This window comes from Urocitellus parryii, chromosome 1 (assembly GCF_045843805.1).
Source record: "Urocitellus parryii isolate mUroPar1 chromosome 1, mUroPar1.hap1, whole genome shotgun sequence".
NCBI classification, from domain to species: domain Eukaryota; kingdom Metazoa; phylum Chordata; class Mammalia; order Rodentia; family Sciuridae; genus Urocitellus; species Urocitellus parryii.
In genome coordinates, this window is record NC_135531.1 from 253,971,665 (window position 1) to 253,998,368 (window position 26,704).

At 35.9% G+C, this 26,704-nt stretch overlaps 1 protein-coding gene across 2 annotated transcripts in view; it reads left to right on the plus strand.

Moving 5' to 3' along the window:
- Positions 1–26,704, plus strand: part of Pard3b (par-3 family cell polarity regulator beta) — a 986,773-nt gene that overhangs the window by 539,715 nt on the left and 420,354 nt on the right. For both annotated transcript variants that reach the window (XM_077803361.1, XM_077803362.1), the window contains one exon: positions 21,458–21,643. In XM_077803361.1, the coding sequence (XP_077659487.1) occupies positions 21,458–21,643 (186 nt within the window). The remainder of the gene's footprint in view (positions 1–21,457; positions 21,644–26,704) is intronic.

A 26,704-nucleotide genomic window follows, 5' to 3' on the forward strand; every position in this document is an offset into this window, starting at 1 on the left:
CCAGTTCTCTCTTGAAAAAGATTGTTTTATCATAAATGTTAAAAAGACAAAAGAACATTTAATATTGTTATGTCTCTTTAAGTTTACCCTTCTTTAAATCTGCCCTGGATGGCAGGATATTTGATTCTAAATGAGTTCGATTATGTTTTGTGGCCATTTATTGAGTTATATGAAGGACTTTTATCACCTAGTCTTTCCATAATTAATTCTTTGTGTTTCTTAGAGGCTAAGGACCTAAGGAAGGCTCCTTAAGAACTTGAAATGTTATTTCAATATTTTTATATTTTCTCTTTCTCTTTTTTTCTTCCTCTCTCTTTACCTTCTTTTCTTACTTCTGACCAAATAACAACCTGTATGTTACCTCTCAATTACAGATGTATTTATTTTTACTGTATGTGAGAATGCCAGGCAGTGACAATGATACAGGTAATAGTCATTGCCCTAAATTATGCTAAGATGCCAGGTGGTGATAAGATGGAGGTAATTGTAAAAGATGGGATGAAAGTGTCACCTCCAAGAACAGCAAGGCTCCCCTTGCACATCATTCATTCCATAAGCTGTGGAGTCAGTGGTCCTGGCTCTTGGTACTGTGGGCCTCAGCAGCCTGTAGCTGAGTTACAGACTTCCAGCAGCCTTGTTCCAAGCAATTGTATATTTCATCTTTAGATTTTTGGCTTCCCACTGGTAGAGGAAAATAAATATAAACAAATTTTTAAAAAGCAAGCAAACAAAAATTGACCAAACACAAGAACACTCAACCAAAATATGTATTCATAATTTCCCTTACTCCATCTCCCTGAAACCAAAAGCCTGTCTTCCGTGATACTCAGAGAGGTTTGTGATCCAGAGGAATTGTCTTCTTGGGCCCCCTTTTCTATTTCTGGATCCACGTTGGAGATAACAGGGCTTAAGTAGTCAGTAAATATTTACTGAACACCTATTTTCTGAATTATCTGCTCAGATATTCATTGAATGTATATTTCTGCCAAATGGCCATGCCCTAGGTTTTTAAAAATGTACTAAACCATGATCCCCAAACACCAAGAGTTTAGGCAGTGCTATGTGCCATCAGAGAAGAAAAGTTACAATGGTATCTGTCCTCTCTGGGGAAAGCTAACAAGAGGAAAACAGTTGTACAAGTTTAAGGACGAATCTGAGAGAACAATCAAGTCCCTTGAAGGTCCAAGGACTGTCAAAATCAAAGGACTTTAAAATCATAAAAGGTCATATCTATGAAATGGGGTTCTTATTGATCTCTGGATAGGTTCAAAAACAAGGAGAGAAAAGAAAACTTCTAGGGATACAGCAAAGCATGAGCCAGAGAGAAGGGAGTAAACTGAGGACCCAGAAGGTAAGGTAAGGAGCAGAAAGAAATATTTTGGTTGTAGTGCTAATTGTGTTGGCTACTTAGGGCATCCCATGAACAAGTCTATAACAGGACCATTTCTCCATATAACAGAGAAAATCTATCAAATGTGAATTTCAAAACTAATCAATGCCTTCTTCTATAAGTTTTATATTTGAGTTATAATTGCCATTTAACAAACTACCCCAAAACTCACAGGTTTAAGATAATAACTTATTATTTCTCACAGTTCTGTGAGTTGCGTAAGAGGTTCCTCTGCTGATTTTGTTTGCACTAATTCATGCAGCTGAATTTAATTGGAGCAGTTGCCAGGCTGCAAGGCTCAAGATGGCCAAGATTATATGTCTGTTAGTTGGTACCGACTATTAGGTAACACCATGCTTTTCCTTCATGTTGTCTCATCCTCCAAAAAGTTTAGTCCAGTGTTCTTACGTAGCATTCTGAGGACAACAGAAACAAAAGATGTATGAGGCCTTAAAACTGAGCCTTAGAACTTGTGCACTGTCACTTTTGCCTCATTCTCTTGGTCCAAACAGGACATAAGGCCAGTGGAGATCCCAGGAATGGGGAAATAGATTCCCTGTTCAGATGGGAAGAGCAGCAGCATCACATTTCAAGGAGACATTCACTGGGAGTCTATACTATTATAATATCCCACATTACATCAGGAAAATTGGATAGTCTACTTTTCTATAGCAGAACGAGTATATATCAGGGACATAAGATTCAGTTAATTGGCCCAGGACTGCCACTGTGTGTTTGAGTTTGGAATGGTCATTTAATTTCTTGGTTCTTCTCTTAATTTTATTTGCAGAACTTTTATTGAGTCATTATATAAATATATTGCTACAGATACAATAATTGATAAGGCATAGCACCCTCCCCTACATTGCTGTTTAGCAACACTTTTAATCATGCCTCCCCCCCCCCTCTCTCTCTCTCTCTCTCTCTCTCTCTCTCTCTATATATATATATATATATATATATATATATATATATATATATCCCTTTCCCTAAATGAGTACCTCCCTCTCTAAAGGAACCTGCTTCTCCCTTATTCTCCCACCCCATGTGCAGATTTATTCTTCTAAATACTTGTCATCTGAATTGGGGTTGCAGGATATGAGTTGAATTGTGTTGATAGTGATAAACTAATAAATAGTAAAATTGAATCATCAAATGAAAGTAACTTGATAGTAAGCTGGAAAAAGATTTCCCTTCTCTATGAAAGAAGGGGATTGAATTAAATGGTCTCTTAAGATCTCTTCCTGCTCCTCCATACTACTGTCTGAATTTCCATGCATCAAATCTTGGCATGACATTCAGTATAGACAGTTCCTGAATTATAAATGATGTGTATATATGAATGGGCAGCAGGAGTCCTCCTCTGAGTATGTTTTTGTTCCACAGTTCAGAATACCTGGGGAGCACTTGACCTAAAGAGTGCCTTCTCCTAAGTAAATGGAGAGCTAACAAATTGCCAACAGATATCATTCTCATGGCCCCATCTTTGACCTCCTGCCATGGTAGCACTTGCTGCCTTAGTGCTAGGTGCAGATGGAGCCCTTCCTCCAATCCTGTCTTAATGCCAGCGCTGCTGTAGGAACCATCAGGACTTTACTCCCATTGCCAGCTCAGAAGGCAGTGTGTTCTTTTCTTTCCTAAATTGGAATTTAGGTGCATTTCCCCATAGAACATTGTTAAATACAGCCCATCCAATAGAGTGTAAATTACTACTTGTAAGTTTTGGAGACAACATGGAATAAACAAATCCTGTGGGCAAACTGAAACTGAGACAAAATTTTCTAATATTTCTTTTGAGGGAAAACAAAAAGATGTAAGTTGCAAGTACCATTTACAAAGTCACTGTGTAGAACCAGTTTTCTAACTAGAAATTGCCTTGTCTGTACTCACGGTCATTATTTATTTAAAGCTTGTTTCCATTCCACATAAAGAAAAATGAAGGAATTACAAATATTATTCATTAAGGTTTGGCCATCTTTAATACAAAAAAATAAATCACTGTATTCTGGATTCTTCTATTAGAAAAATATGACCATGTCAACACTAGTGAAATGTTGAAAACTTGGCAGATTATTTTCAGTGTAATTATTAATGCCAGCCACCCCAGTTCCTCTTGGGTTTTAAGACAGGTTGTAAATAAATTATATAAATAAATATTAATGCAATTATTAACTTGATAATTTTATGTGCTGTGTAGGCGTGCAAGGAAATTAAACAAAGATGAAGTCTTCTGAATTTGTTCATGTTTGGGATATACATAACAGTGACTTAGTCCCTATATCATTGAGATAGAACTACACTGGATTCAGCCTTGTCTTTAGCTGCATAATTGAGTGTGATTATTAAAAAAAAAAAAAAAAAAGAAGATAGTAATTTTTCATGATGGTTACATTAATAACATGTCACTATTATTTGTGCATTTCTAAGACAGAAACCAAATCACTTGGGTCCTAGTTAGAAAGAAAGTGAAGGCCAAAAACCTACCAACAAGCTGGTGGCTTACTTATTAAAAAGCCAAGCCTTTGCCTTCAGTTAGCAGTTCAGAGGTACCTCTTTAACCTGTAGGGTTTTCTTGCAGAAAAGAATAGTGATCACATGTAAATGTCTTACTTCCTCCACCAGCCTTTGAAAGTATAACCCCAAGATTGCATTGCCTCAGCTCTCAGCTCTCAATGGCTCCCAAGGGATTTGGCATCCCTTATCAGAAGCCAGCAGCCAGCAAGGGGCAGCGTGCACATTGAGAGGCCAGGGCAGTGTAATGGTCAAGGCCATTGGGCAGGTAGTGAAAGGCCTCTTGCTGTGTTAAACAAATGCAGTTTCCTTCCTGGCTTCCAGCAGGAGCTAATTTTGTTTTTCACTTCTCTTCTGGTTTAAGAACAATAAGGATGCATAAGGCCAGGCCATTCTCCCTTCCAGGAGATATGCGTTAGATTATCATAAAGCCACAGATAAAAAGTGTAGTGGTCAATGAGAACAAGCCTTCTTGGATGAAATAAAAGGTTTAATTGAAAGTACTGTCCCAGGGGAGCAGATGATTGAGCATGATATTGAGTAGACATTATTTACCATAGTCTAGAGAGTGAAGAAAATAAAAGGAAGATCATTCTAATTTTTTTTTTAATTTGCACATGTCTCTTTGTCTTTAAGAGAATGTGGGAGATTATCTTAATGGGATGGCAAAAAAATGAGTTTTTATCATACATAATGTTCTTAGAACACAATTAATGTTTCTTAGAAAGTTATAGCTAAATTTTCTATGAGTAGAGATAATTTTGTTAGAAGTTAGGGATCTACACAAAATACAAAGAACACTGTTATTCCAAGCAGTGGTTAAAAGGATATAAAGATACACGTACATAGTGTCTTACATTATTACCTATTAGTAAATGATTTGTACTTATTTTTGATTCTAGAATTTGTTATTCTTTGGATATATCTCTGTGCTTTTCTTTTTTCCCTTAGTATGTTGGATTTTGTGTCTACCATTTAAAGAAAAAATAAGTTGAAAAGGCATCCAAACATGTAGTCCTCATTAAACACTAATTTTTTTTCATATTGTTAAAATCTGACTGACTTTACAAATCGCTCGCATTTGTTTAGCCAATGCCCTACTTTTGAAGTGGCTGAAATGATGGGATGAAACCTACATCCACAAAGACTAAGGCTGGTATCAAAGGCTTCCTTAACAAGAAAATAATTGCTCAGGAGTCTATTTTACCAGCCATTAACATACTTGAATTATGAGTTTGATTCTTCTTCCAAGTGAAATAGTGTATAAAAATATATTCTAGATTATTTCTATCTAATGTGCAGTGGATTTGAAGGCTAAAGCTTGGAAGATACTGATATATTGAGTGTTTTAGTTGGTGCTTAGACACACAAACTGCTGCCCAATTCTGTTTGTTTAAAAAAAAAAAAAACTACCACCAACTGTCAAAGTAGCTTTTAGTTTGCTTTTCAGTTTTATTTAGAACAAATAAATTCTCTCACTAAGTGAATTTAAATTTCTTTTCAACCAATTGTTTGGGTGTTGATATAGGCATACTCTTAGTTTTCAATGTGAAAAAATTCTTCTTTAGGGTTAATTTGAACAGGGTAGTTGCCAAATAGTACCAGCTGTCATAATAAAGTAAAAGTGAATGACAGATTTACTCCACCCCATATCAAAACTTAAGAACGGATATGGTGATCAGATGAGCCAAAGTAAATGTGTGATCTTAGAAACATTTGCAAGCTATTTTCTTGCATAGCTCAGCCCTTCATAGGCATCAAAGTGCAAACAGGTCATGTTTGTACTAAGCATTATTGTAGCAATGGAAAGAGGGCAATCTCTCTGTGGCTACAGATATTCCAGATTTATTGCTAATATTCCCAGATACCACCCAGTGATGGTGATGGCAATGATAGTAAAACTTGTTTGCTAATGAACATACGACCACCCTATCAGATGGCCTGTATTACAAAGTGTTGAAACCTACTTAGTAGTTTTCTAACTATTTTTTTTAATATTAATGAAAATATGCCCCATATGGAGCTTCAATAGAAAAAATAGCAAAGGAGCATTTTTCAACAATGTTCTTTAAAAAATGCCTTGTTCTAGGCATGTATTTAGATAGGTGTTAGTAGTATAAACATATACTACTTCAAAGGTAACATTGTTACCTTTGAAGTCCTTAAATTTGTATAAGGCAAAGACTTGGATATTTATGAAATAATAAATTACTAGGACATCATGTGATTAGTTACCTACTTTAATTAGGTACAGAGTGATACAAAGACCTTACACTATTGTCAAACAGGGACAATTAAGATGGGTTTGACATGTAAGAATTGCCACTGGGTGGCAAAATAGGGTGATTCTCAGGCAGAGAATATCCCACATAAAAACTAAGAGAAGGCACATGTAATGTGTGACTACTTGAAAGTTTAGGTTGGAAGTGTTAAAAACTATGATTTTTGTAGATAGATGCAAAACATGACTGTCACTCTTCTTTTCCTTTAATGCCATTATTTCAAAAGAGTACTGTGGCACAGAAGTGTCACCAAAAAATTTATGAAGTCATCCCTTAACAAATATTTATTAGATGCATGCATCCTGCCGGATGCTAAATAAGATTCAAAGTTTGAATTAAACATAATTTCTGCCCTTGATGAGATCACAGTAGTATAGCAGAGTCAAGACAGACAAGCTGGCAAGTAATTGTAAGAATAGAAAGAAAATGAGGAGGATCATAAGAATGGAAAAGGGAAGTGAAATGGGAGATCAGAGAAGGGCAGACTGTTTCTCCACTGATAAGACTGTGGAATTCTTCAAAGAAGAGGAAGTTTACATGTTGAGATACAGAGTTAAGGTATTTGGGAATACGCACAGAGCCCTTTATTCAATCACATTTTCACTGTAAATTTTCTTTGGAGTTGAAAACACTGTCTGCACTTGATATGTACACACATGCATATGAAATGAAGAGTTCCTTGTGTGTGATTTCATTGTCATAAAAATCGTAGGGTCTGTACCATCAAGGAAACACTTGACTAAAAAGATTCAGTCACTAATTGTGTCTTGATGAATCTTCCTTTGTCATGTATCAGCAAGTAAACATGGAAGAGCATCAGATTCATTCTAAAAATGTTAATTCTTAAGGCATGAACTGAACTGAGACTGTCCTCACCCTCATAGTGTCTTTGAAGCATACTTGACATTTTTGGAAACAAAAAGAGCCATGACTTCAGGGAAGAAAGAAGTCTTTCTTACTCCACCTCCATTTAGCAACAATTGATTGGAAGTGTTCTGAACTTTTAAGTTTCTCTTAATTACAGACTGATTTTATAGGAATTAAGGCCATAGAAGCTGCCCCCTAACCCTTGTCTTCCTTTCCTTACGTGCATGGGAAAGGAGCGCCTGGAAGATGAATACTGAGGAAGAATTATTATAACTGAAAGGCAATGTTCAGTAGTCCAGGCCAATTACTTAGGGCTTTGTAGTCACCTGAACAGTCCCCTTAAAGAACCTGTAATGAACAGTTCAGGGATGTGTAGGAAGAATCATCTGCGATCTAGCTGACCTTTGTGACTAGCTTGGGAAAAATTTCAGACTCAAGGTACTCTGAGGTTCAAACTACAGGAAAAATAGATATGTCAAATAGAAAATGTGATACCTAAAATAAGGAAAAGACATGATTTATAGAAATATAAATCCTGTGTCAATATCATTAACTCTTAATATCTCCCAGGTGTTGAAAAAGATTTTCTAAAAGCCATCTAGTTGGTGGATGATATTATTGGTTTCAATTCTCCTCTTCCAAATAGTAGCATTATATTGTTATGGTCTCATGGTGTTTGGAGAGTACTTTTCCAACCATAACCCAAGGACTGAGTACTATGAATTCATTTGGTTGGTAGATGTTAGCAGATGTTATATGAGCAAATGCTTCAAAACCACTTTCCTTTTTGCTTCCTATCCTATATAATGTGATACATTTGTTTCTAGTTTCCAGTGGTCCAAGGAAAATAAGAGAAATGTGGAACAGGTATACATCCAATCCATAGTTTACATGCAAGCCCACCTGAGCCCTGCTTAGATTGGGCAAACCTAAGCCAACCTGTAAATGTGTGAATCAAAATTCAATGCTGTATTGTGCACATCACAATTTTAGGATGGTCTGTTATGCAGCACTTGAAAACTACAGTTAGTTGTTTGACAAGTTCATTCACTTTTTCCTGTGAATTAACTCTAGGTAGATTTCCCCTTCCCCTTCAATTTATTTGTAGCATAATGATAGGAAGATCTATTCACATTTTAATTTGGATGGGTTTTCATCCATTATAGGGTCTAAATGATATCTTATTTTATAGTGAGTTTTATCTGACAATTAATTTTAACAGAATAATTGTTTTAATTATTAAGATAAAAAGCAAATTATATGTCTATCTACAAATGGCATGTTATATATACATGGTAAGAACATTTTCATTACAAAAATAAACATCACTATGAATTTTAAATGGTTGTTACCCACTGAGATTTTTCAATCCCTATTTGGAATTTAGAAATTATTTATCATTAATAGAATACTAAAGGGGATTGGTTTCCAGATGGAATCACATTAGATGCTGCTCAGACAACAGAGCAAAGGATGGGATAAAAATGGTTCTGTTTTATCATTTGATTTTCTTATCAGCTTTCACCAACCAACAGTAGCTCCCTTCTCCCACCATAGACTAATATGAGGCTGTGATGGCACTTTTACTTCCTTGTGGCATAATTTAATAAATATTTACTCCCCAAGCCTTAAAATAAAGATCATTTATTGGTTCCTTTAGGAAAAATGAAAGCAATTGAGATGAATTCCTACCATTAAAGTTCTTGAGTTGGGAAGAAAGCTGCATCATCTTTACTGAGATGGTTGTTGTATCCTAGATAACGGCTTATATGCTTGGAATGGAGGCTGCTCTATTGAATGTTCTTATACTTCTCAATTGATGATATAAGATTTTATTCTGTAACCATAACACTTCCTAGGATTGCAGGATAATGACCTCTAATTTATTAATTCATTATCTTTATCTATAGAAACTACCAAATTCAGAAGTTTTTTTTTTTCAAAAACTACAAGAGGAAATTTATCATAAGAAAATGAAGCATTATTTATCCCATTTTGTAGAATAAGGACTCCTAAATTCTAAAGACTTTAGAATGCACTCACCAATCTTCATCGTCTAAAGGCTGACATGAGTCTACAGTTTCTTCTGTGATACTCTGTGGTTGTGGGTGTTAACTGTGCACACAAAATAAGGATATGTAAACAATGGAGCCAGGAAGTTTAACCACCTTGCTCTCTGACAGCTCTAGGACCTTGTTGATGACCTGCACAATTTCTCTCTAGAGCCTTCTTGTTTTCTGCTCTATGCTTTGTACCTAGTCCTCCCTCTTATTCTCTAAAGCAACATTACCACAAGTGTCTTTTAGGGAACTCTTCGTATAATATGTTCCATGTAAAAATGTGTTCTATAGTCAGATAAGTTAGTGAATCCCTACTTTTTGACAGGAAACCACTTTTATCACCATATTACAAACAAACTGAATGGAAAGAGGAAATCAACCTATAATTAATTAAAAGGACAAGTGGATGAAACTGGTAGTGAGCTGCCCTCAAATGCTGCATAACAAACTATCCCAATGTTGTGATGTACACAACAAAGCATCTGTTTCTGGCTCACATATCCCCAGGTTGGCTGGGGTTGGCTGTTCTGGGCTGGGCTCAAGTAGGCTTTCTAGGGCTTAAGTAAGCTTTCCTTTTCTCCGGTTTATGGATTAAGTGTATGACTCTTTAACGCATCTCCCATCTTCCTCAGACCACAAGAAGAAGAATGTTTATCACATGATGAAAGGTATGCTCTAGTTTCCTCTCAAAGACTCTGAATATGTGCTTGCACTTAAAAAGATCTGAGAAGTCTTAAAAAAAAAATTCTCAGAAGTTTTCATCCGAGAAACCCTTCCTTTTCCCAACATGCAATGACTGTGAAAGCGTGTGTCACACTGATCAGTGTCTTAGAGGGAGACAGTTTCTTTGACTTATTTGACTGTTTCTGAAGCCAGTCTTACTTGGGCACAGTCTTGGGCCAGACCTCATGAGACATTAACAGCACTGTGGACTAACTGTTCAGGGGTCAGAGGGCACCTCCACATCAGTCAGTGCCACCCCTGCTTCCTGAGCAGAGAGCCAGGCTGTGAGCAGATCGAGCAATGGGATCACTTCAGTATGATGCTGTGCATTGTGATTTATGTTTCCCTTCTATCCTTTTCACTTCTATCTCTTTTAAAGGCATCAAATGCAGGAGGCCTTGGCATTTCTGATGGCAAAAGATATTAGAGGTCATCCACTTCAGGGCTCAGCTTCCCAAATGTACTACTCAGTGTAGCATCTGGCCCATTATCCTCCCTTTAAGGTCATTGATTTATTACAATTGTATTGTTCTTGAATCTTATGTTTATAAAAACATACATAGTCTTATATTTTAGCCAGTGAGGTATTCCATATAAAATATTTAAGATTTTTGATGAACTTTCTCTAATCTACTCTTAACAAGGAAAAGTAAAAACAAAACAAAAAGTCCTGTTGTTTCTCAATATGAAAAAAACAGAAGTTTCATAAAAATGCATGCTGTCTGAATTTATCTTTTATATTATTTTTCATGAGATAAGATATTACATTCATTTTAATTAATTAAATTTATTCTCAACTGATGCATAAAACAAATATTATACATATTAGTAGGTAAAATGTGAAATTCTGATGCATGTGCACATTATTTCAAGTTTATGTACAGAAAGGAGGAAACATTGCTATAAGAATTTCAACTCTGATTTGTTTGATTTTTGTTAATCTTGGACTTTATATTACATTAAGGCACTTTAATATTGAACAGGCAATAAATAATGACCATTTCTGGTATTATTTTAATTTTTACTTAGAGGAAATTAGTATAGATAAGTTTGGACAGTGATCAAATCTTGCTTTTAGAAGTTTCCTATTTCTACTCACTTCTGTGGGATGGTTCTAATACACATGAAAAAAGTGTCTTGAAGAAGAACACCACTTAATACTGACAAAAGGAACAATCTAACAAGAAAACATACTGATTTTAAATATTTATGCCCCACATTATAGAAGAAATTGGGAAAATGTTTAAATTTTTGATTCAAACAAAAATAGAGGGACAACACATCAGAAACTGGGACACTATGAAGTAGGTGCTAAGAGGAAAGTTTATAGCTATGAATGCCTACATAAAAATTTAAGAAAGATTATAAATAAACAACCTAATGATGAATCTAAAGATTCTAGAAAAATAAGAACAAGTTAATTCAAGCCAGTGAATGAAAGAAAATAAATCAGAGCCCAAAATAATGAAATAGAGAATAAAAACAATACAAAGATTCAATGAAACAAGAGTTGGTTCTTTGAAAAGATGGAAAAAATTGATAAACCCTGAGTCAAACTAAGAAAAGAAAGGAAGAGAATACACAGGTTAATAAAATTAGAGATGAAAAAGGAGATATCACTACAGACATCATAGAAATCTAGAAGATCATTAGGGACCATTTTGAAAACTTTGACAATTTGGAAAATCTAGAATAAATAGACACATTTCTTTACATATATGACTTGCAAAATTGAATGAAAAGGATAATAAAAGTCTTAGAAAACAAGCAATGAGATTGAAGAATAATGAAAAGTCTTCCAACAACAAGAAGCCTGGGACCAAGTGGAATCCCAGCTGACCTCTAGCAGAGCTTTAAAGAAGAACTCATTCCAATGCTCTTCAGATTATTACATGAAATAGAAAAGGGATGGAATGCTTCCAGATTCATTCTATGAAGCTGATATCACCCTATAACCAAAACCAGAAAAGGACACATTGAGGAAAGAAAATTAGCGACCTGTATTCCTGTTGAGCATACGTGCAGAAATTCTTAATAAAATATTCCCAAATTGTATTCAACAACATATTAAGAAGATTGTACATCATAACCACATTGATTTCATTAAAGGGATACAAGGATAGTTTATCATATGCAAATCAATAAATGTTATTCACCACAGAAATGGAATTTTAAAATTCATAGCCACCTCAATGCATGCAGAGAAAGCCCTCAACAAGATTCAGTACACATTCATGTTAAAAACACTGAATAAATTAAGGATAAAAGGAACCATCAGAAAGACTACAAAAATACCCAAACAAAACATATTACATGATTAAAAGCTGAAAGTATTTTTCTCTAAAATCAGGAACAAGACAAGAATATTCATTATCACTACTGCTATTTAATATAGTACTTAAAATTTTAGTTACAGTAGTTTGGCAAGAGAAGAAAATAAAAGGGATATGAATAGGGTAGGAAGAAGTCAAATGATCACTGTTTGCAGATGATATGAATGTATAATTAGAAGTTCCATAAAGCTCCACCAGAAGAATTCTAGAGATAATTACCAAATTCAGCAAAGTAGGAGAATAAAAAAATCAACATACAAAAGTCAATAACTTTTCTATGGATCAAAAATGAACCCAATGAAAATCAAGAAAACAATTTTATTCACAGTACCCTCTAAAATAATACCTTGGAAAAAATCTAACCAAGGAGGTGAAAGACTTCTATGATTAAAATTATAAAACACTAAAGAAAGAAATTAAAGCACAAAAAAACAGAAAGATCTCTCATGTTCATGGATAGGTAGAATTAACTTTGTTAAAATGGCCATATCACTAAAAGTGACCTACAGATTCAATATAATCCCCATCAAAGTACCAATAGTATTCTTCATAGAACTAGAAAAAATCCTAAAATTCTATATAATAATAAAAGAACCAGAATAATCAAGGCAATTCTAAGCAAAACTGCAATACTTAGAGACATCACAATACCAACTTCAAATTATACTATAGCCTTATTGTATCAAATAACCTGCATAGTACTGACATAAAAATAGACACACAGATTAATTAATGGAAGAGAATAAATGACACATAGACAAACCATACAGATATAGTCATCTGATCCTTGACAAAAGTGCCAAAAACATGTGTTGAAGAAAAGATAGCCTTATTAACAAATGATGCTGGAAAAACTGGACATCCATATGCAGAAGAATGAAATTAGATCCCCATCTCTCACCCTGCACAAAAGGCAATTCAAAATGAGTTACGATCTAGGTATTAGACCTGAAACATTGCAGTTGCTAAAAAAAAAAAAAAAAAAAAAAAAAAAAAAACATAGAGTCAGCAGTCCAATGGGCAATGACTTCTTCAGTAGGATCCCTAAAGCTCAAAAAATAATACCCAGAATTAATTAATGGGATGACATCAAGTTAAAAGGTTTTTGCACTGCAAAAGAAACAAGTACATGAAGAGAGAACCTACAGAACGGGAGAAAATCTTTGCTAGCTACTCTTCCAACAAAAGATTAATGCCTAGAGTAAAGAACTTGGAAAAACTTACCACTATAAAACAGTCTAATAAATGGGTTAATGAACTAAACACACATTTCTCAAAAGAAATCCAAATGACCAACAAATTATGAAAAAAAAAAGTTCAGTATCTTTAGCCATGGCAGCCATCAAGCAAACAAATTATAATAAATCCTGGAGCGGATGTGAGTAAAAGGAACACTTCTTCACTGTCAGGGGGGATTGTAAATTAGTACAACTACTATGGAAACCAGTATGTTACTCAAAAGAACTAAGAATGGAAATACCATATGACCCAGCTATAACACTCCTTGGTATTTATGCTAAGGAATTGAAGTCATCATACCCATGTTTATAGCAGCACCATCCACAAAGCCAAATTATGGAACCAGCCTCTATATCCGTCAATGGATGAACAGATGGAGAAAATGTGGCATATACCCACAATGGATTTTTATTCTTCCATGAAGAAGAATGAATTATGTCATTCTTGGGAAAATTGTTGGGTCTTCAGAGCATTATTTTGAACAAAATAAGCCAGGCTTAGAAAGTCTAGGGTCATATGTTTTCTTTCATATATGGAAGCTGAAGAGAAAAAAGGGGCAGGAGATCTCATGAAAATAGAATGAAGACGACTAGTAAAGGAAGTGGGGAAGGGAAAAGAGGAGGAGAAAGAAAGGGGAAACATTGTCGAATGGAAATGCCCAAATTATATTGTGTGCATGTGCAAATATGTAACGATGAATCCTGCTACTCTGTATAATTAGAATACGCTAATAAAAATATCTCAAATACAAACAAATCTAGGATTTTCTTCATTCAGGTTGTGGTTAAAATTATCTAAAATGAATGATTGTGCACTTTGAGAGAGCACAATAAAGACATAAATTTTAAATACTGACATTTTGAGCTAACTATAATCTACCTTTAATTTTTTTCCTTTCATTAAAAGTAAATATCAGAGTTGCTTACATTTAGCTCTCTGAAATTTCTTTCCTACTCATGTGAGCATTAACTTGCATTTTTTTTCTTTATGATTGATATGTGATACTGAATTTTGGACTGTTTCTCAACAAATTAGAGGAGAATTCAGGTTTAATTTTTTTTTTTAGCACTTTGCTATCTGATTCTTTTTTGAGGTTCATCTATATTGTCCAGAAGGCAATAATAGATCATCTGCCTGCTTATAAATCACCAAGAGTTTTGCTGATTTTGTTTATACATCAGCAGTAGTGGGAGAAAAAGTCCTTTACCATTTATTAAAACGATCATACTTAGATCACCATTTACCTTCACATGCACCTGCTCATCTCTAATCTTTTTCTTTACTCTCTGAAAAGTACAATCAAAGACAAAATGGTTCCCTGCTGTTGGAATGAGCCTCTGATCCCCACTCTAGGATGATATTCACAATCTGAATTTTATATAATCCAATTGGCCAAAAACCTTTCATGCCTATAATAGCTACCTAGTGCTTTTTTCAGAAGATTAAGAAAATATTTTCAGAAAATTAAGTGTCTTGCAGGTGTCTTATCCTTTCATAGTTGTGAAAATTTATTTATCTGTAACAAAAGTTTCATCTCTTTAAATTCCTTGGAACTTACTCAGGCAAAAATTAACAATGGTTAAGCTTATTCTAAAATGTCCTGGCAGAATTTCCAGGTATAGCTTTTGCTTTATATATAAGAAAATCTTATTCTTTTTTCACCCCTTAAAGCTCTTTTGTTTGAGTCTTGGTAATTGACAAAATGATTGCATGTGAAACATAATTCTTACATAAAGTAAGCTGCTCACAACACAGACTAATTACACATTTGGGAGGCAAAGCAACGACATCCAAAGCATGTTCATGCTGAGCCAAGAGCACAGCATTTAATGAAATGAGGGCCGTAAAAGGTTCAGCATGGATGCTTTCAGGTCTGACCTGGGCTTCTGGGAAACTGAACATTGGTCCCATGGATTGGTAGATTCCCATAGGATTTGAAAGGCGGGGTTATTACCACTTGTGGTGTGGGAATCAAGCTCTGCTTTGCAATACAAGATAGTTGCAATTCTAGAGATGGCCTCATTTGGAATACTCTTAAGCTAATAATATGGATGCCTCCCTAGTCATCTTTCTGATTCTATTTCTTCTTCTCATGCCAAGTAATGATTTTTGACACTTATTTTATAGAAACAGTTAGTGTATCTGACTATGTGGACTCTTCTTTCATAATCTTAAATTCTATTTCTTCCTCTCCAGATAATAGCATGAATGAAATTGAAGTCTCCCCTATGTTGTACAATAAAGTTTTTGCCAATTATGATCTATGTAGACCGACCATTTCCCATTAGGGTGTTTTGTACATAGTAGGTGCCTGATAAAATTTTATGAAATGGTTATGATTTGCAAAGATCAGTTCTTATCATACATTCAGGTCCATCTCATCTTCAAATCTCTAAGAATTAATTCATTGGGTTTTGAAGTAGAGTAGCAATACACAGACAAAACAGAACAGTGGAGATATAGGAAGAGAAACAACTGCAAGGAAGGGAGGAGAGAAATACATATACATAAAACTAGGATGGTAACAGAAAACAGTTACAGGAACTTGAAGGCTGTGTAAAAAAGAAAAAGGGCTAGAGCTTGATGTGATAAAGCATTAAAATAGCTTATAAAATCAGGAAAGAAAAGGAAGTTAACATCTTTTTAGGTTTTGTATTTCATTTCATTTTTTCCTTTTATTTAATAAAATAATACCCATACATACATAATTGCAGTTTTCCCAATTTAAAAATGTGCTATATTATAGAATCAATTTTGTGAGTTATAACCAAAATTTTAAAACTATCAAATGGAGTAGAATAGTACAAAAATCAACAGAATGAGTTACATTCTGGGTGAATCTTATCTTGTGGAATTTGTATGTGTACACGGTCTGTGCATGTGCATGCATTTTTAGGCCTATAGATGGATGGATAAGTGCGTGGCTATGGGTGGATAGACAGACATATAGATAGATAATGTGACTTTGGGTGCTAGATCACAATACTTCTCAAGCTTGATGAAATGTACTTTGAATATTATCATTTGCAATGTTCACTTATACTCTGAGGTACCTGATGCAATTTAAAACCATGAACAGGCCAGTATCTATCACAAATTAGTAGCTATAGAATATCTTGCCTTCATTGAGGATTTGATGTTGAAGGCAAGCTGGGTGATCCTCTCCTAGGAGCAGGAAGTATGGTATCAAAAGGGAAATTGTTCTAAGTTACCTTAACATCTCCCTGTAACCTTATTAACCTTAACTGAAGAGTCCTTATTCCTGTGATACCTTATACTTGTTAAAATTATTTTAACAGAAGAAATTAATTTATATTAATGTTTTAATTATTAAAACATTGCATCCAATGTGGTTGCCAGTAATTTATTCATTTGCTTATAGATGTATATAGAATCCCACAAATACAGAACACAGATACACATCTATACAAACACCCAAGCGTGTACATTTGGATGTTTATATCAATGTATTCATTAAAAAATATTTATCCCACACCTGTATTTAAGTCTGACACTGTTTTAGGCACTAGGAATATATTGGTGAGGGAAAAAGCAGAATATAGAGATCCCTGCATTTGAGAGATGTTATTAAAAAATAAGCAAGTATTTAATGTGTGGCAAATGTCATGAAAAGCAAAGCAAGATAAAGACATGAGCAGGATGCTTTTGAGAGGGAAGTAACACTTTTAAGTTGAAAGCTGAAGAAAGACCTCACTGAGGAGTTGACATTTGGGCAGAGACATGAAGGAATGAGATCTGCGGAATAATGTGGAGGTTCATTCAAAGTGAGAAGAAAGGAGCAATGTAAAGGACCTGGAAGTGTGCAGGTGGTGCTAAAGGAAAGAAGCAAGGCCAGAGTGGCTGGTGCAGGGTGAGCAGCAGATGGCTCAGAGATGAGAGTTAGAGCACTTAGCTTAGGAAGAGTCTGTAAGACATTGTAAGGGATTTGGGCTTTTTCTCTGAATGAGTCAGGAAGTTCTAGATGGTTGTTGTTGTTATTGTCGCTGTTGTTAGGTATTGAACACAGGGGCACTTAACCACTGACATCTCCAGCCCTTTGTATTTTGAGACAGAGTCTCGCTAAGTTGCTCACAGCCTCACCAAGTTGCTGAGGCTGGCCTTGAACTTGCCACCTTCTTGCCTCACCCTCTGGAGTGCCTGAGATGACTATCATGTACCACTGTGCCTGGCTGATTCTTTTGCATTTGACTGCATTTGATAATTTTTTGATTCAGGGCAGTGGTTTTTCAACTGGAGCTGATTTTGAACCTAGGTGATATTTGATAGTTTCTAAAGGTAATTTGGGTTGTCACAGCTAGGCAAGGTGGTTATTATTGATATCCAGCCAGGGATTTCACCAAATGCAATGTGTAGGACAGCCCCCCACAGCAAAGACTTGTCAGGCACCAAATGTCAGTTGTGCTGAAGTTGAGAAAGCCTGTGTTGAGGATGTGGCATGATTGGCTCTGGGCAGGTTACTGGGGTATGAGGCCTAGTTTTTAGGCAGTGAAGGCATTCACTCTGAGCCTAGCTCTAGGGATCTGGAGGAATCTGTGTCTAGAGTCACGGTCTGAAGCAAAAAATGAAAAATAATGAATAGACCAAAAAAATGAAATTCACAAGATTTTCCCTGTTGTACCAGCATTAACTCATTGGAGTGTGTGTGTGTGTGTGTGTGTGTGTGTGTGAATGCACACATGCATGTAGGAGGATGTGTTATAAAAGCAAGAGATACTCCAGATATAATGTGGAAAGAATACCTGTCTGTAAAACAGGAAGCCAGAGAGGGTTTGATGTCGAATGTGACATTGCCTTTGTTCATCACATCACTGGGGTCCTGCATTGGAGGCACTTGAGAGTACTTACCCCTTTCCATCTGCTGCAGAGCATTGTCTGGCAAGATTAGAGTTTAATTTTCAAAGTCGCTGGTTGAACCAAGATTATTGGAAAGAGGCCTTCAGCATATTGATTTTTTTTTGTACATTAGGTAAAGGGACATTTATTTCTAACAGAGGAAATGGCCGTGTTAACTACTGTAATGGCTTCCTTCACCATTGGGAATTTTGCTGTTATTAGAGACCACTAATTATGGGTTAAGCATGGTACAGCATAAGAAAAATGTAAGCAAAACTGTAGTTGGTGGAGACTATAAAATTCATGTCATTTTTTTTTTTTGTTGGAATCTGTTTTGGTATTTCTTGAGGGTAGGTCATATCACACTGGTGGTTCACAACAGTTGGGACACAAGAATTTAGATAATTAACAGTTAAGAGTCTGACAGAGTTGAGCTCAGTGGAATCAGAGAGCAGAAGAGTGATTACCAGGGGTGGGGAAGATTGAAGTTGGTCAATGTATACAAAACTTCAATTCTAGAAGTAAGTTTCAGTGATCTGTCATACTGAATGCTGTGATTAATAACAATGTATTATATTATTGAAAATTGTTGAAAGCACATTTTAAATGGCCTCATCACAAAAATATGGTAAATATGTAAGGTAATACATATGTTAATTAGCTTGACTTAGCAGTTTACTATATATGCATATTTTAAAGTACCATATACACCATAAATTATTGGCGCTTTTTGTTGAAATGGGTATAGAATAATGGAGAATATGGAAATGTAGTGGACACACAGAACTCTTCCCTAAAAATAGATTGATAGTACGACCCAGGAACCAGGCTACCTGGGCTCCATAAAGCTCCAGCATTGAAAAGTCCTTTGGACTCTAGGCTTGGTACTCAACTACTGTGCACCTCGCCTTCCTCATCTGTAAAATGGTCATGATAATAAACCTAGAAGGGTAGCTGTGAAGAGTCCATGTAATTATATGTGTAAACCCTTAGACTGGAACCAAAAAATCACTGTTAAGCCTCTAACACATTGCTTTTGTTATATTTTTAACTCTCAGATGTCAGGAACTTAGAAAAGATGAGTTTCAGATGAAAAGATAATGCCATTTGATCTTTATTTTGCTCTTATACTAAGGTAATAAAGGAAAGGTATTAGTGCAAAAAAAATAATGGTTATCAATATTATTTTAATCTTAAATTAAACACAGTTGCCCAAAGAAAACTTATTTGTTTGTAGAAAAGTGGTTTGAAGGTATAGTCATTTACAATACAATGTCATTTTTTTTCTGTGATAAACTGCATATATGATGGTAGTTTATAGATTCCATTGCCTAGTGATGTCATAGCCATCTCAGCTTGTGTAAGTACTTTCCATCACATCCTCAGGACAAAATCACCTGACTTGGTGATAATTTCTCAGAACATGTCCCATCGTTAAATGATACTTTACTGTATTTGTATAGCAAAACTGGTCTTCATTGCTTTGTCTCCCTTAGATAAAAACCAGAGAAGCTTTCTAGTTTTTCCTCTTAAAATGTTCACAAATTTATAGTCAGAACAGTTTATCTTTAATTTATGCTTTAACTCACTGGAACTTTTTTGGCCAAAATTAACCAACTCCCAAAGAGGCCAGGAAATATGAATGACTGTGAAATGTTATGGGATCTAATAGGCATATTGGAAGACAAAGATGAAGGCTGATTATTTTCATTTAGTGCCAAGTGCTATCATTCCAATGGCAAAAAGACAGACATTTTGAATCAAATACTGGAATTTGTTCCTTAGATGATAATATAATAGGTTAGTTAAAAAGGGCTAAACTGTAGTAGGTTTATTAAATTAAGCAATAAAGTTTCATGTGTTTGAACGACCTATTGTGAAAATCTTCACAGCTAACTTCATTTACAATGAATTTAAATGAAGGAATTATTTCTTTAAAAGTTCAATGTGGGTTCCCTCTGTTTTGTTAGGGGTTGAAAATGTCACGGCAGTGGATCTGGCTATGATCAGACCCCTTAATCCTGTTTTAATTATAGGGTTTTTGCTACTTCTGATTTCATAGTTATTCATGACTGACATTCAGGCATTCATAGTAATTTTTTAAATATGCAATTTTACATAAGAGTCCCCTCAAAGTGACCTTAAGATGAGAGTTTCTAGACATAATTACAGAGAGGAAGGAACTATTGGCCCAGAATGAGCTGATGGCTTCCAGGAATATCTCATTTTCAAATTTTCCAGTTAAATGCTGTGGCAGTTTCCCATTTCCGCAAGCTTGAGAAGAATGCAGAGGGACGCCTACAAAGATTGTCACGTGTATAGCAGGTGTCTGTCCCCACTACTGTATATTGGAAAACACGGAGACCAGATATGATTAACCATGTCTGGAGAATAGTTGGCTCATGGCTAGAAGTGATTTGTCAAAGAGGATACAAATTATTTGTTGAGCATAATAATTTTTGTTAGGGTCCAAAAACTGGCTGGCAGTGGGTTCTACTTCCCAAAATGCAGGTTTACAGCATGAGATTTGAAAAGGGAGATTGAATTCAATGTACCCATTATAAATCACATTTCTCTAACTTTAAAGTTAGAGGGGTTTTAAAAAAAATTTTGTTTTGTTTTGGTTTGTTTGTTTTGTTTTTGGGCTCTGTGTCCTATTGGCAATCTTTACCAATCGCATTGAGTCCATGGTAAATGAAATGTTTTAAATTAACTAGGTGAAATGTTTCCCTGAAATTTTAACATATTTCTCCACTAAGCTCTATTTCTTCATCTGTAGGATGAAGAGGTTGAGACCACAGTATCTCTAAGGTATCTTTTGATACCTTATATTCCCTAAGCCTAAGGTCTAACTTCTATAATATATTGTAATAAATAATATATTGTAATAATATATGATTTAAAATATTCTGCTGAATTTCCAAATGCTATGGACCATTTCACTTTGTATGACTCTACCTTGCAACATGGTTCATTCAGTTGACCATCACCAAACATCATCTTTGAGAGCTCATTGCCCTACTTGGTGACATGGCAGTGGCCCCCATGCATAAAAGCAAGCAGCCTTTGCTGAGAGCAGGATTACCTTCATTAGAAACCCACACCCTGTCCTGTTGTTGCATGTGTTTGGTCACTGAGAGGGGGAACTGCCAATCTGCTTTCTTTTCCTCACTCTTTTCATGTTCATTCTCCCAACAGAAAGGAGAACCCGACTGCTATGCCCTCTCCCTCGAGACGAGCGAGCAACTCACCTTTGAGATCCCCCTGAATGACTCGGGCTCTGCTGGCCTGGGGGTGAGCTTGAAAGGAAACAAATCCCGAGAGACTGGAACAGACCTGGGGATTTTTATCAAATCCATTATCCACGGAGGCGCTGCTTTTAAGGTGAGCAGATGATACTTGCAGGCTCAGGAGAAGGTCCTTGCAGGTGTGGCTGGTGTGCTGGGGTCAGGATGGAGAAGCTATGTGCTGGGCTGAGACCATTGCACCTTTCCTGACAGCTTCAGGAGACATATGTATGAACGGATCCAGGGAGATATCAGGCTGTTTCCTACCTTAGGTGGTTATTTTTATTTCCCAGAGATAGTTCTAAAATCCCATCATGATTACATTTTTTTTTCACATCCTATTTATTACTCCATTAGGATGCCTCTGAATTTGTAACCTGTCAGAGTTGAGCCTAAAAATACACAACCAGAAAAAAGAAAACAAAACTAAAAACAAGTTGATGAAAAGGCAACAAATGAGAAAATCGTGCTTGCAGGAATGAAAGTTCAGTGGAGCCTGAGAATGAGTGTAGTGTAAATTAAAGGTCATTTATCACAGGTTTACACTCAAAGATAACTGTGGTACTCAGAATGCATGTTTGCTTTTGAACATTTGGATAAGTTTATACATTTCCAGAGAAATGGAAGCTAAAGTCACATTGCCTACCCCAGTGGGAGTTCAGGACCCATTGGGGTGAGCAATGTGTCTTTAGCTATCAATGTAGTGTAGCAGCTAAGTTGATTCCCTGCATTCAACATCAGCCCACCAGCTCCCTACCTCTGCAAAAACATGTACAAGGAACTTGGCCGGCTATCTCCCATTTTTCTCATCTGTAGAATGGGAATAATAAGCAAAGCCCACTTCATAGGGTTCTAAGGATTAAACTATTAACATGAACAATGTGATGAGAGTAGCAAAGCAATTGTAGGGAGGAAGTACATGTTCAAGCCACTGGCTTCTGTCACCATCAGCTCATACCCGGCAATGAGGTTCTTGAGTTTGAATACTGCCTTTTTATTTTGAATATAGATCAATTATTCCTCCTCAAAATGCCTCAGTTTCATCATTTGTGAAGTGAGTAGAACTTGTAGTGCCAGTGCTATTGAGACTAACGGAGAAAATACACGCAAAAGTACGTGCTGAGCATAGTACCTAACAGAGGATTCCAATAAATGTTAAACATTTAAAAAATGATCTCAGTATTGATAATGTATGCCTGTTTTCATGCAAAAGCCAAGAAGCCCTAGTTAGACTCCAGGGGAACACCCTGGTCTTAGAATTCTGGCTTGGTTAAAGAATTCATCTTCCGGGGCTGGGATTGTGGCTCAGTGGTAGAGTGCTCACCTAGCACTGGGAGACCCGGGTTCGATCCTCAGCACCACATAAAAATAAAGGCATTGTGTTAAAAAAAAAAAAAGAATTCATCTTCCCACATTTACCCTTCCACTTTTGTTTAAATCTAGATACTTAGGAAATAAGGATTGCATTGTGAATAGACAACTCTTCAGTTTGCTCCTATGTCAGTTAGCTTTTGTCATATAATAAATAATCACAAAAATTCATTAATTTCAATAATTTTTTATTTCTTCCATGGCTCTGCAGGGCAGCTGCTGCTGGTGGTGGCTCTGAATCGTTTTGTTTTCTTTCTCACACTGTGGGTTTTCAGGTCTGTGTATGCTCCACAGATTTCATTTACTCCTTGGATCAACAGGCTAGCTTAGGTGTCCGAGGGCCAGCAGAAGTTGGGGGAAGCGAATGCCTAGACTCTGAATCAGCATACCCTCACTCCACGCCAGACAATTGGCCAAAACAAGTTATAAGGCTGAATCCACAGTAGTGTGGTAGAGAAATATCCTCTGGCCACATTGAAACTATGGCAGAAGTATGGGAACAGAAACAGAAGATGAATCAAGGCCCATCGGCCAATCTATAATACTCCAAATATAGCTCAGAGTGCACAACTAGGAATAGAAGGAGATGATAGTAAGAATAACAATGACAACAGCTATTAAAACTTATTATACTTAGTGCTTAGTATATGCTGGGTGGCACCGAGGTAAGAGTTTTAGATGGATTCTCTAATTTCATTCTTCATGTTCACATTTTATTATCAGCATCATTCCATTTTATCAAAGAGGAAATTGTACATAGCAGGACAGAGGTTATTGCCTTTACTGCAATCAGGTAGCCAGGAATTGCTAAACTAAAATTGGGCTCGAGAGCCTTTGCTATGCCACTGCACAAGGATGGCTCTTCAATACCAAGCAGGCATGCTCTATGACAGCAGAGACTGTCCCCCCCTGGCATGGTCTTCTCATGCTTACCCCTCTTAGCCAAGCCTCCTAAACATGGGCTAAGCTTAAGTCATGTTTGTGGATACTGCTTGATGTTATTCTTCTTACTCCTAATGACAGTGCTATTTAGGGAATTTATTCCCAGTAAAATTGAAACTGAGATGACGTTTTGGAAATTAAAAGCAAACATCTTTACTTTTTTATGGGCAATAACTTAAGCTCCAGCAGATATTGGCGGATGGTTTAATATGTATATCCATGTTTGTGTAAGTGAGTGTCTCCTTACCCAAGCAGTTTCTAACAGTCTTGTTTCTTGTGTAGAAAGAGTTCACTTTCCATTTATGTAAATTTCTTTCCTGACACCGGTCTGCTGAGTCAGACGATCACACCATTAAAAACCACTGGACAGCATATTTATAGCTATCTTAAACAGTATGAGGCATCAATCATGAATCTAGCCTTGTTGTAAGTGTTTAGTATCCTCTTGTCTTGTTTACCTTTTGCAGTGTAAAGAATATAGAGGCCTGAGTGAGCTCACAAGAAATCTGATTAACAGGAAAAAAAAAAATGTTTTCTCTTCTTCTGCTGCTATTCCAATAATCTACCGTTACTCTTCAGAAAACTGCCACCTGTTCTATGATTCTGGATTATGTCTTACAAAAATTGTTTTGAGACTTTGTTCCTGTCCCTCTTGAGGAGATACAAATGTAACAAACTGCAGTGTCCTTGGGGCAAAGCATTGGAAACATCCACCTTAGCATCTGGCCCTAGGTATTTCCCTGAAATCAACAGAATAATCTTTCTACCAAAGAACAGGCTTTTTCTCTTGGCCCTTCATATCACTAATTGGTTCTCAAGGTGTTTTTCCCTTAAGGGAAGGTGGATTGTTGAAAACTAAACTACTTTGAAAAGTATGACCAAATTCTTCCTGTGGATTCTGTGCGCTCTATTCTCCTGGGGCTTCCATTGGTGTAAACAAAGATAGGCTACCTACCAGATGTAAAACCCTTGGATGACTGAGACTCTAATTGAGGGCTTCTTTTCTTTCCTCCACTTACCTCTCAGTCTACTGCTTTCCATCATTTCACCTCATATTCAAGTTATTTCTAATGGGGATGTAAATCTCCATTTGCAATTAAGAACACCCATCTGCTCTAGGATACTCTCCTGAAACTGGGTCCCTGATTCATTCTAAAGGCAAATTTCAGTAATTTAACTCTATTCACAATTATGTAATCTCCTCTTAATATGTCACTTTTAGTTTGCATATTAAGAAATATTGCCCAGAAATGCTCCCTTGCATGTGGCAGGCAATTGCAGGCTGATTTGGTTTCTGGGGGTCTTTGTAAAGCCCTTAGAAGTGCCACTGTTAGCTGTGCTTCTTCATGTATAAACTGGCATTCTTTTAGTATGGCTGCTGGTAGGCCTCCACAGTGGCCCTGTTGGTCTTCCTGTTCCATTTTATTTTCTGCCTTTCTTCCTGGACTTTAGCCCCTGAAGTATAGTCTAATTGATTCTAGAGACAAAAATGTACTAGTATAAGTATGTGTATTGACTTCTCCACAGCTGAGAACTATGAGATGAAATTTTGATATCCTTGAGGATGATTTTCTAAAATTTCATTTTTGTGTTTAAGATTTCAAGTGAAATGTGGTATCAATGCTGTTAGATAAAAATAAGTATTGTCTTTGTTGCACTTTGAAAAACATACCTCGAGAAAATATTCTCCCTCACCAGATCCACATAAAAACTCACTTTTTATTTTCTCCAGGGTAGCACAAGTAAAGTGTCAGTGGTCACTAGATATTTTCATACTCATTTACTAAACACATTGAATTCTGAGAGCAGTGGCTTTCCTTTGCTTTAATAAAAATAAACTATATTATTTTTTTTTAGCAAAAAAAGGGTTTTATATTGATTGCTTATACCCACTTAAACTGCTTATTTTCCTACCTGAATCACCTTTTTAAAAAGTTTATAACCAGAATAGTGATATTTGGAAAGACTTAGGAAAGATATATTAACATGCTACAGTAAAAATAAAAATTCCATGGAGTCTGTTGTACTTTTTCAGAATGACCTTTTTATTGACTACGGTGACTGTGGGAGTGGAATGTGTCCTATCGGAACCTTGATATAATCAGATAAAAATTTAAATTTAAAGGTAGTTTTTGCTAAGAAAAAAAAATGCCATGTATCATGTAGATAAGACTCTTAAATAGAATGAATGTAAGAATATCTGTTATTCTGTAGAAAATTAATTAGCCAGTTTTTGCTTAATAAATACTACTTGATGATGATGAAATTAAATGAAAGAAAAATGCCTGACATAGCTAATTGCAAATGTATGCACTCAGAATATGAAATAGACATAATTTAAGTAATTTGATTCTTGTGTGCTTAGGAAATTTGGGATGCTCTTTTTGAAAGATGCAGAATTTCATAGTCTACACTATTTAGTCTTGGGTAAAAGAATTTTAACTAATGCAAGTCAATCCTAATATGTGTAAAGGACCAAACTGATTTTGGGGGCAGAGACCATGCACAGCCATTGAATATACAAGAACATGTTGCTTAATCCTGAATCTTATGTATTTTTGTAATATGGAACACTTAACAGCCTCCAGCCCTCTTAACAGGAGTCTGGTCAGAGTTCCCAGTGTGAGTAATTTCCACCTCCATCTCTGCCAGTATCTATAAATCATGTGGTGTATCTATAATTAATGAATCCAAGGGAAGATAAAAGGGACAGCTTTTTAAGGAACACTAATGTTAAATGATTTCTTCAACTCTCCATTTTTCTTAAAATTGATAATATTTTCTACTGGTGAAGGAACTCTGAGGCTCCTTACTGGTAGTCAGTGTCTTTTAAGCTTTTGCTCTG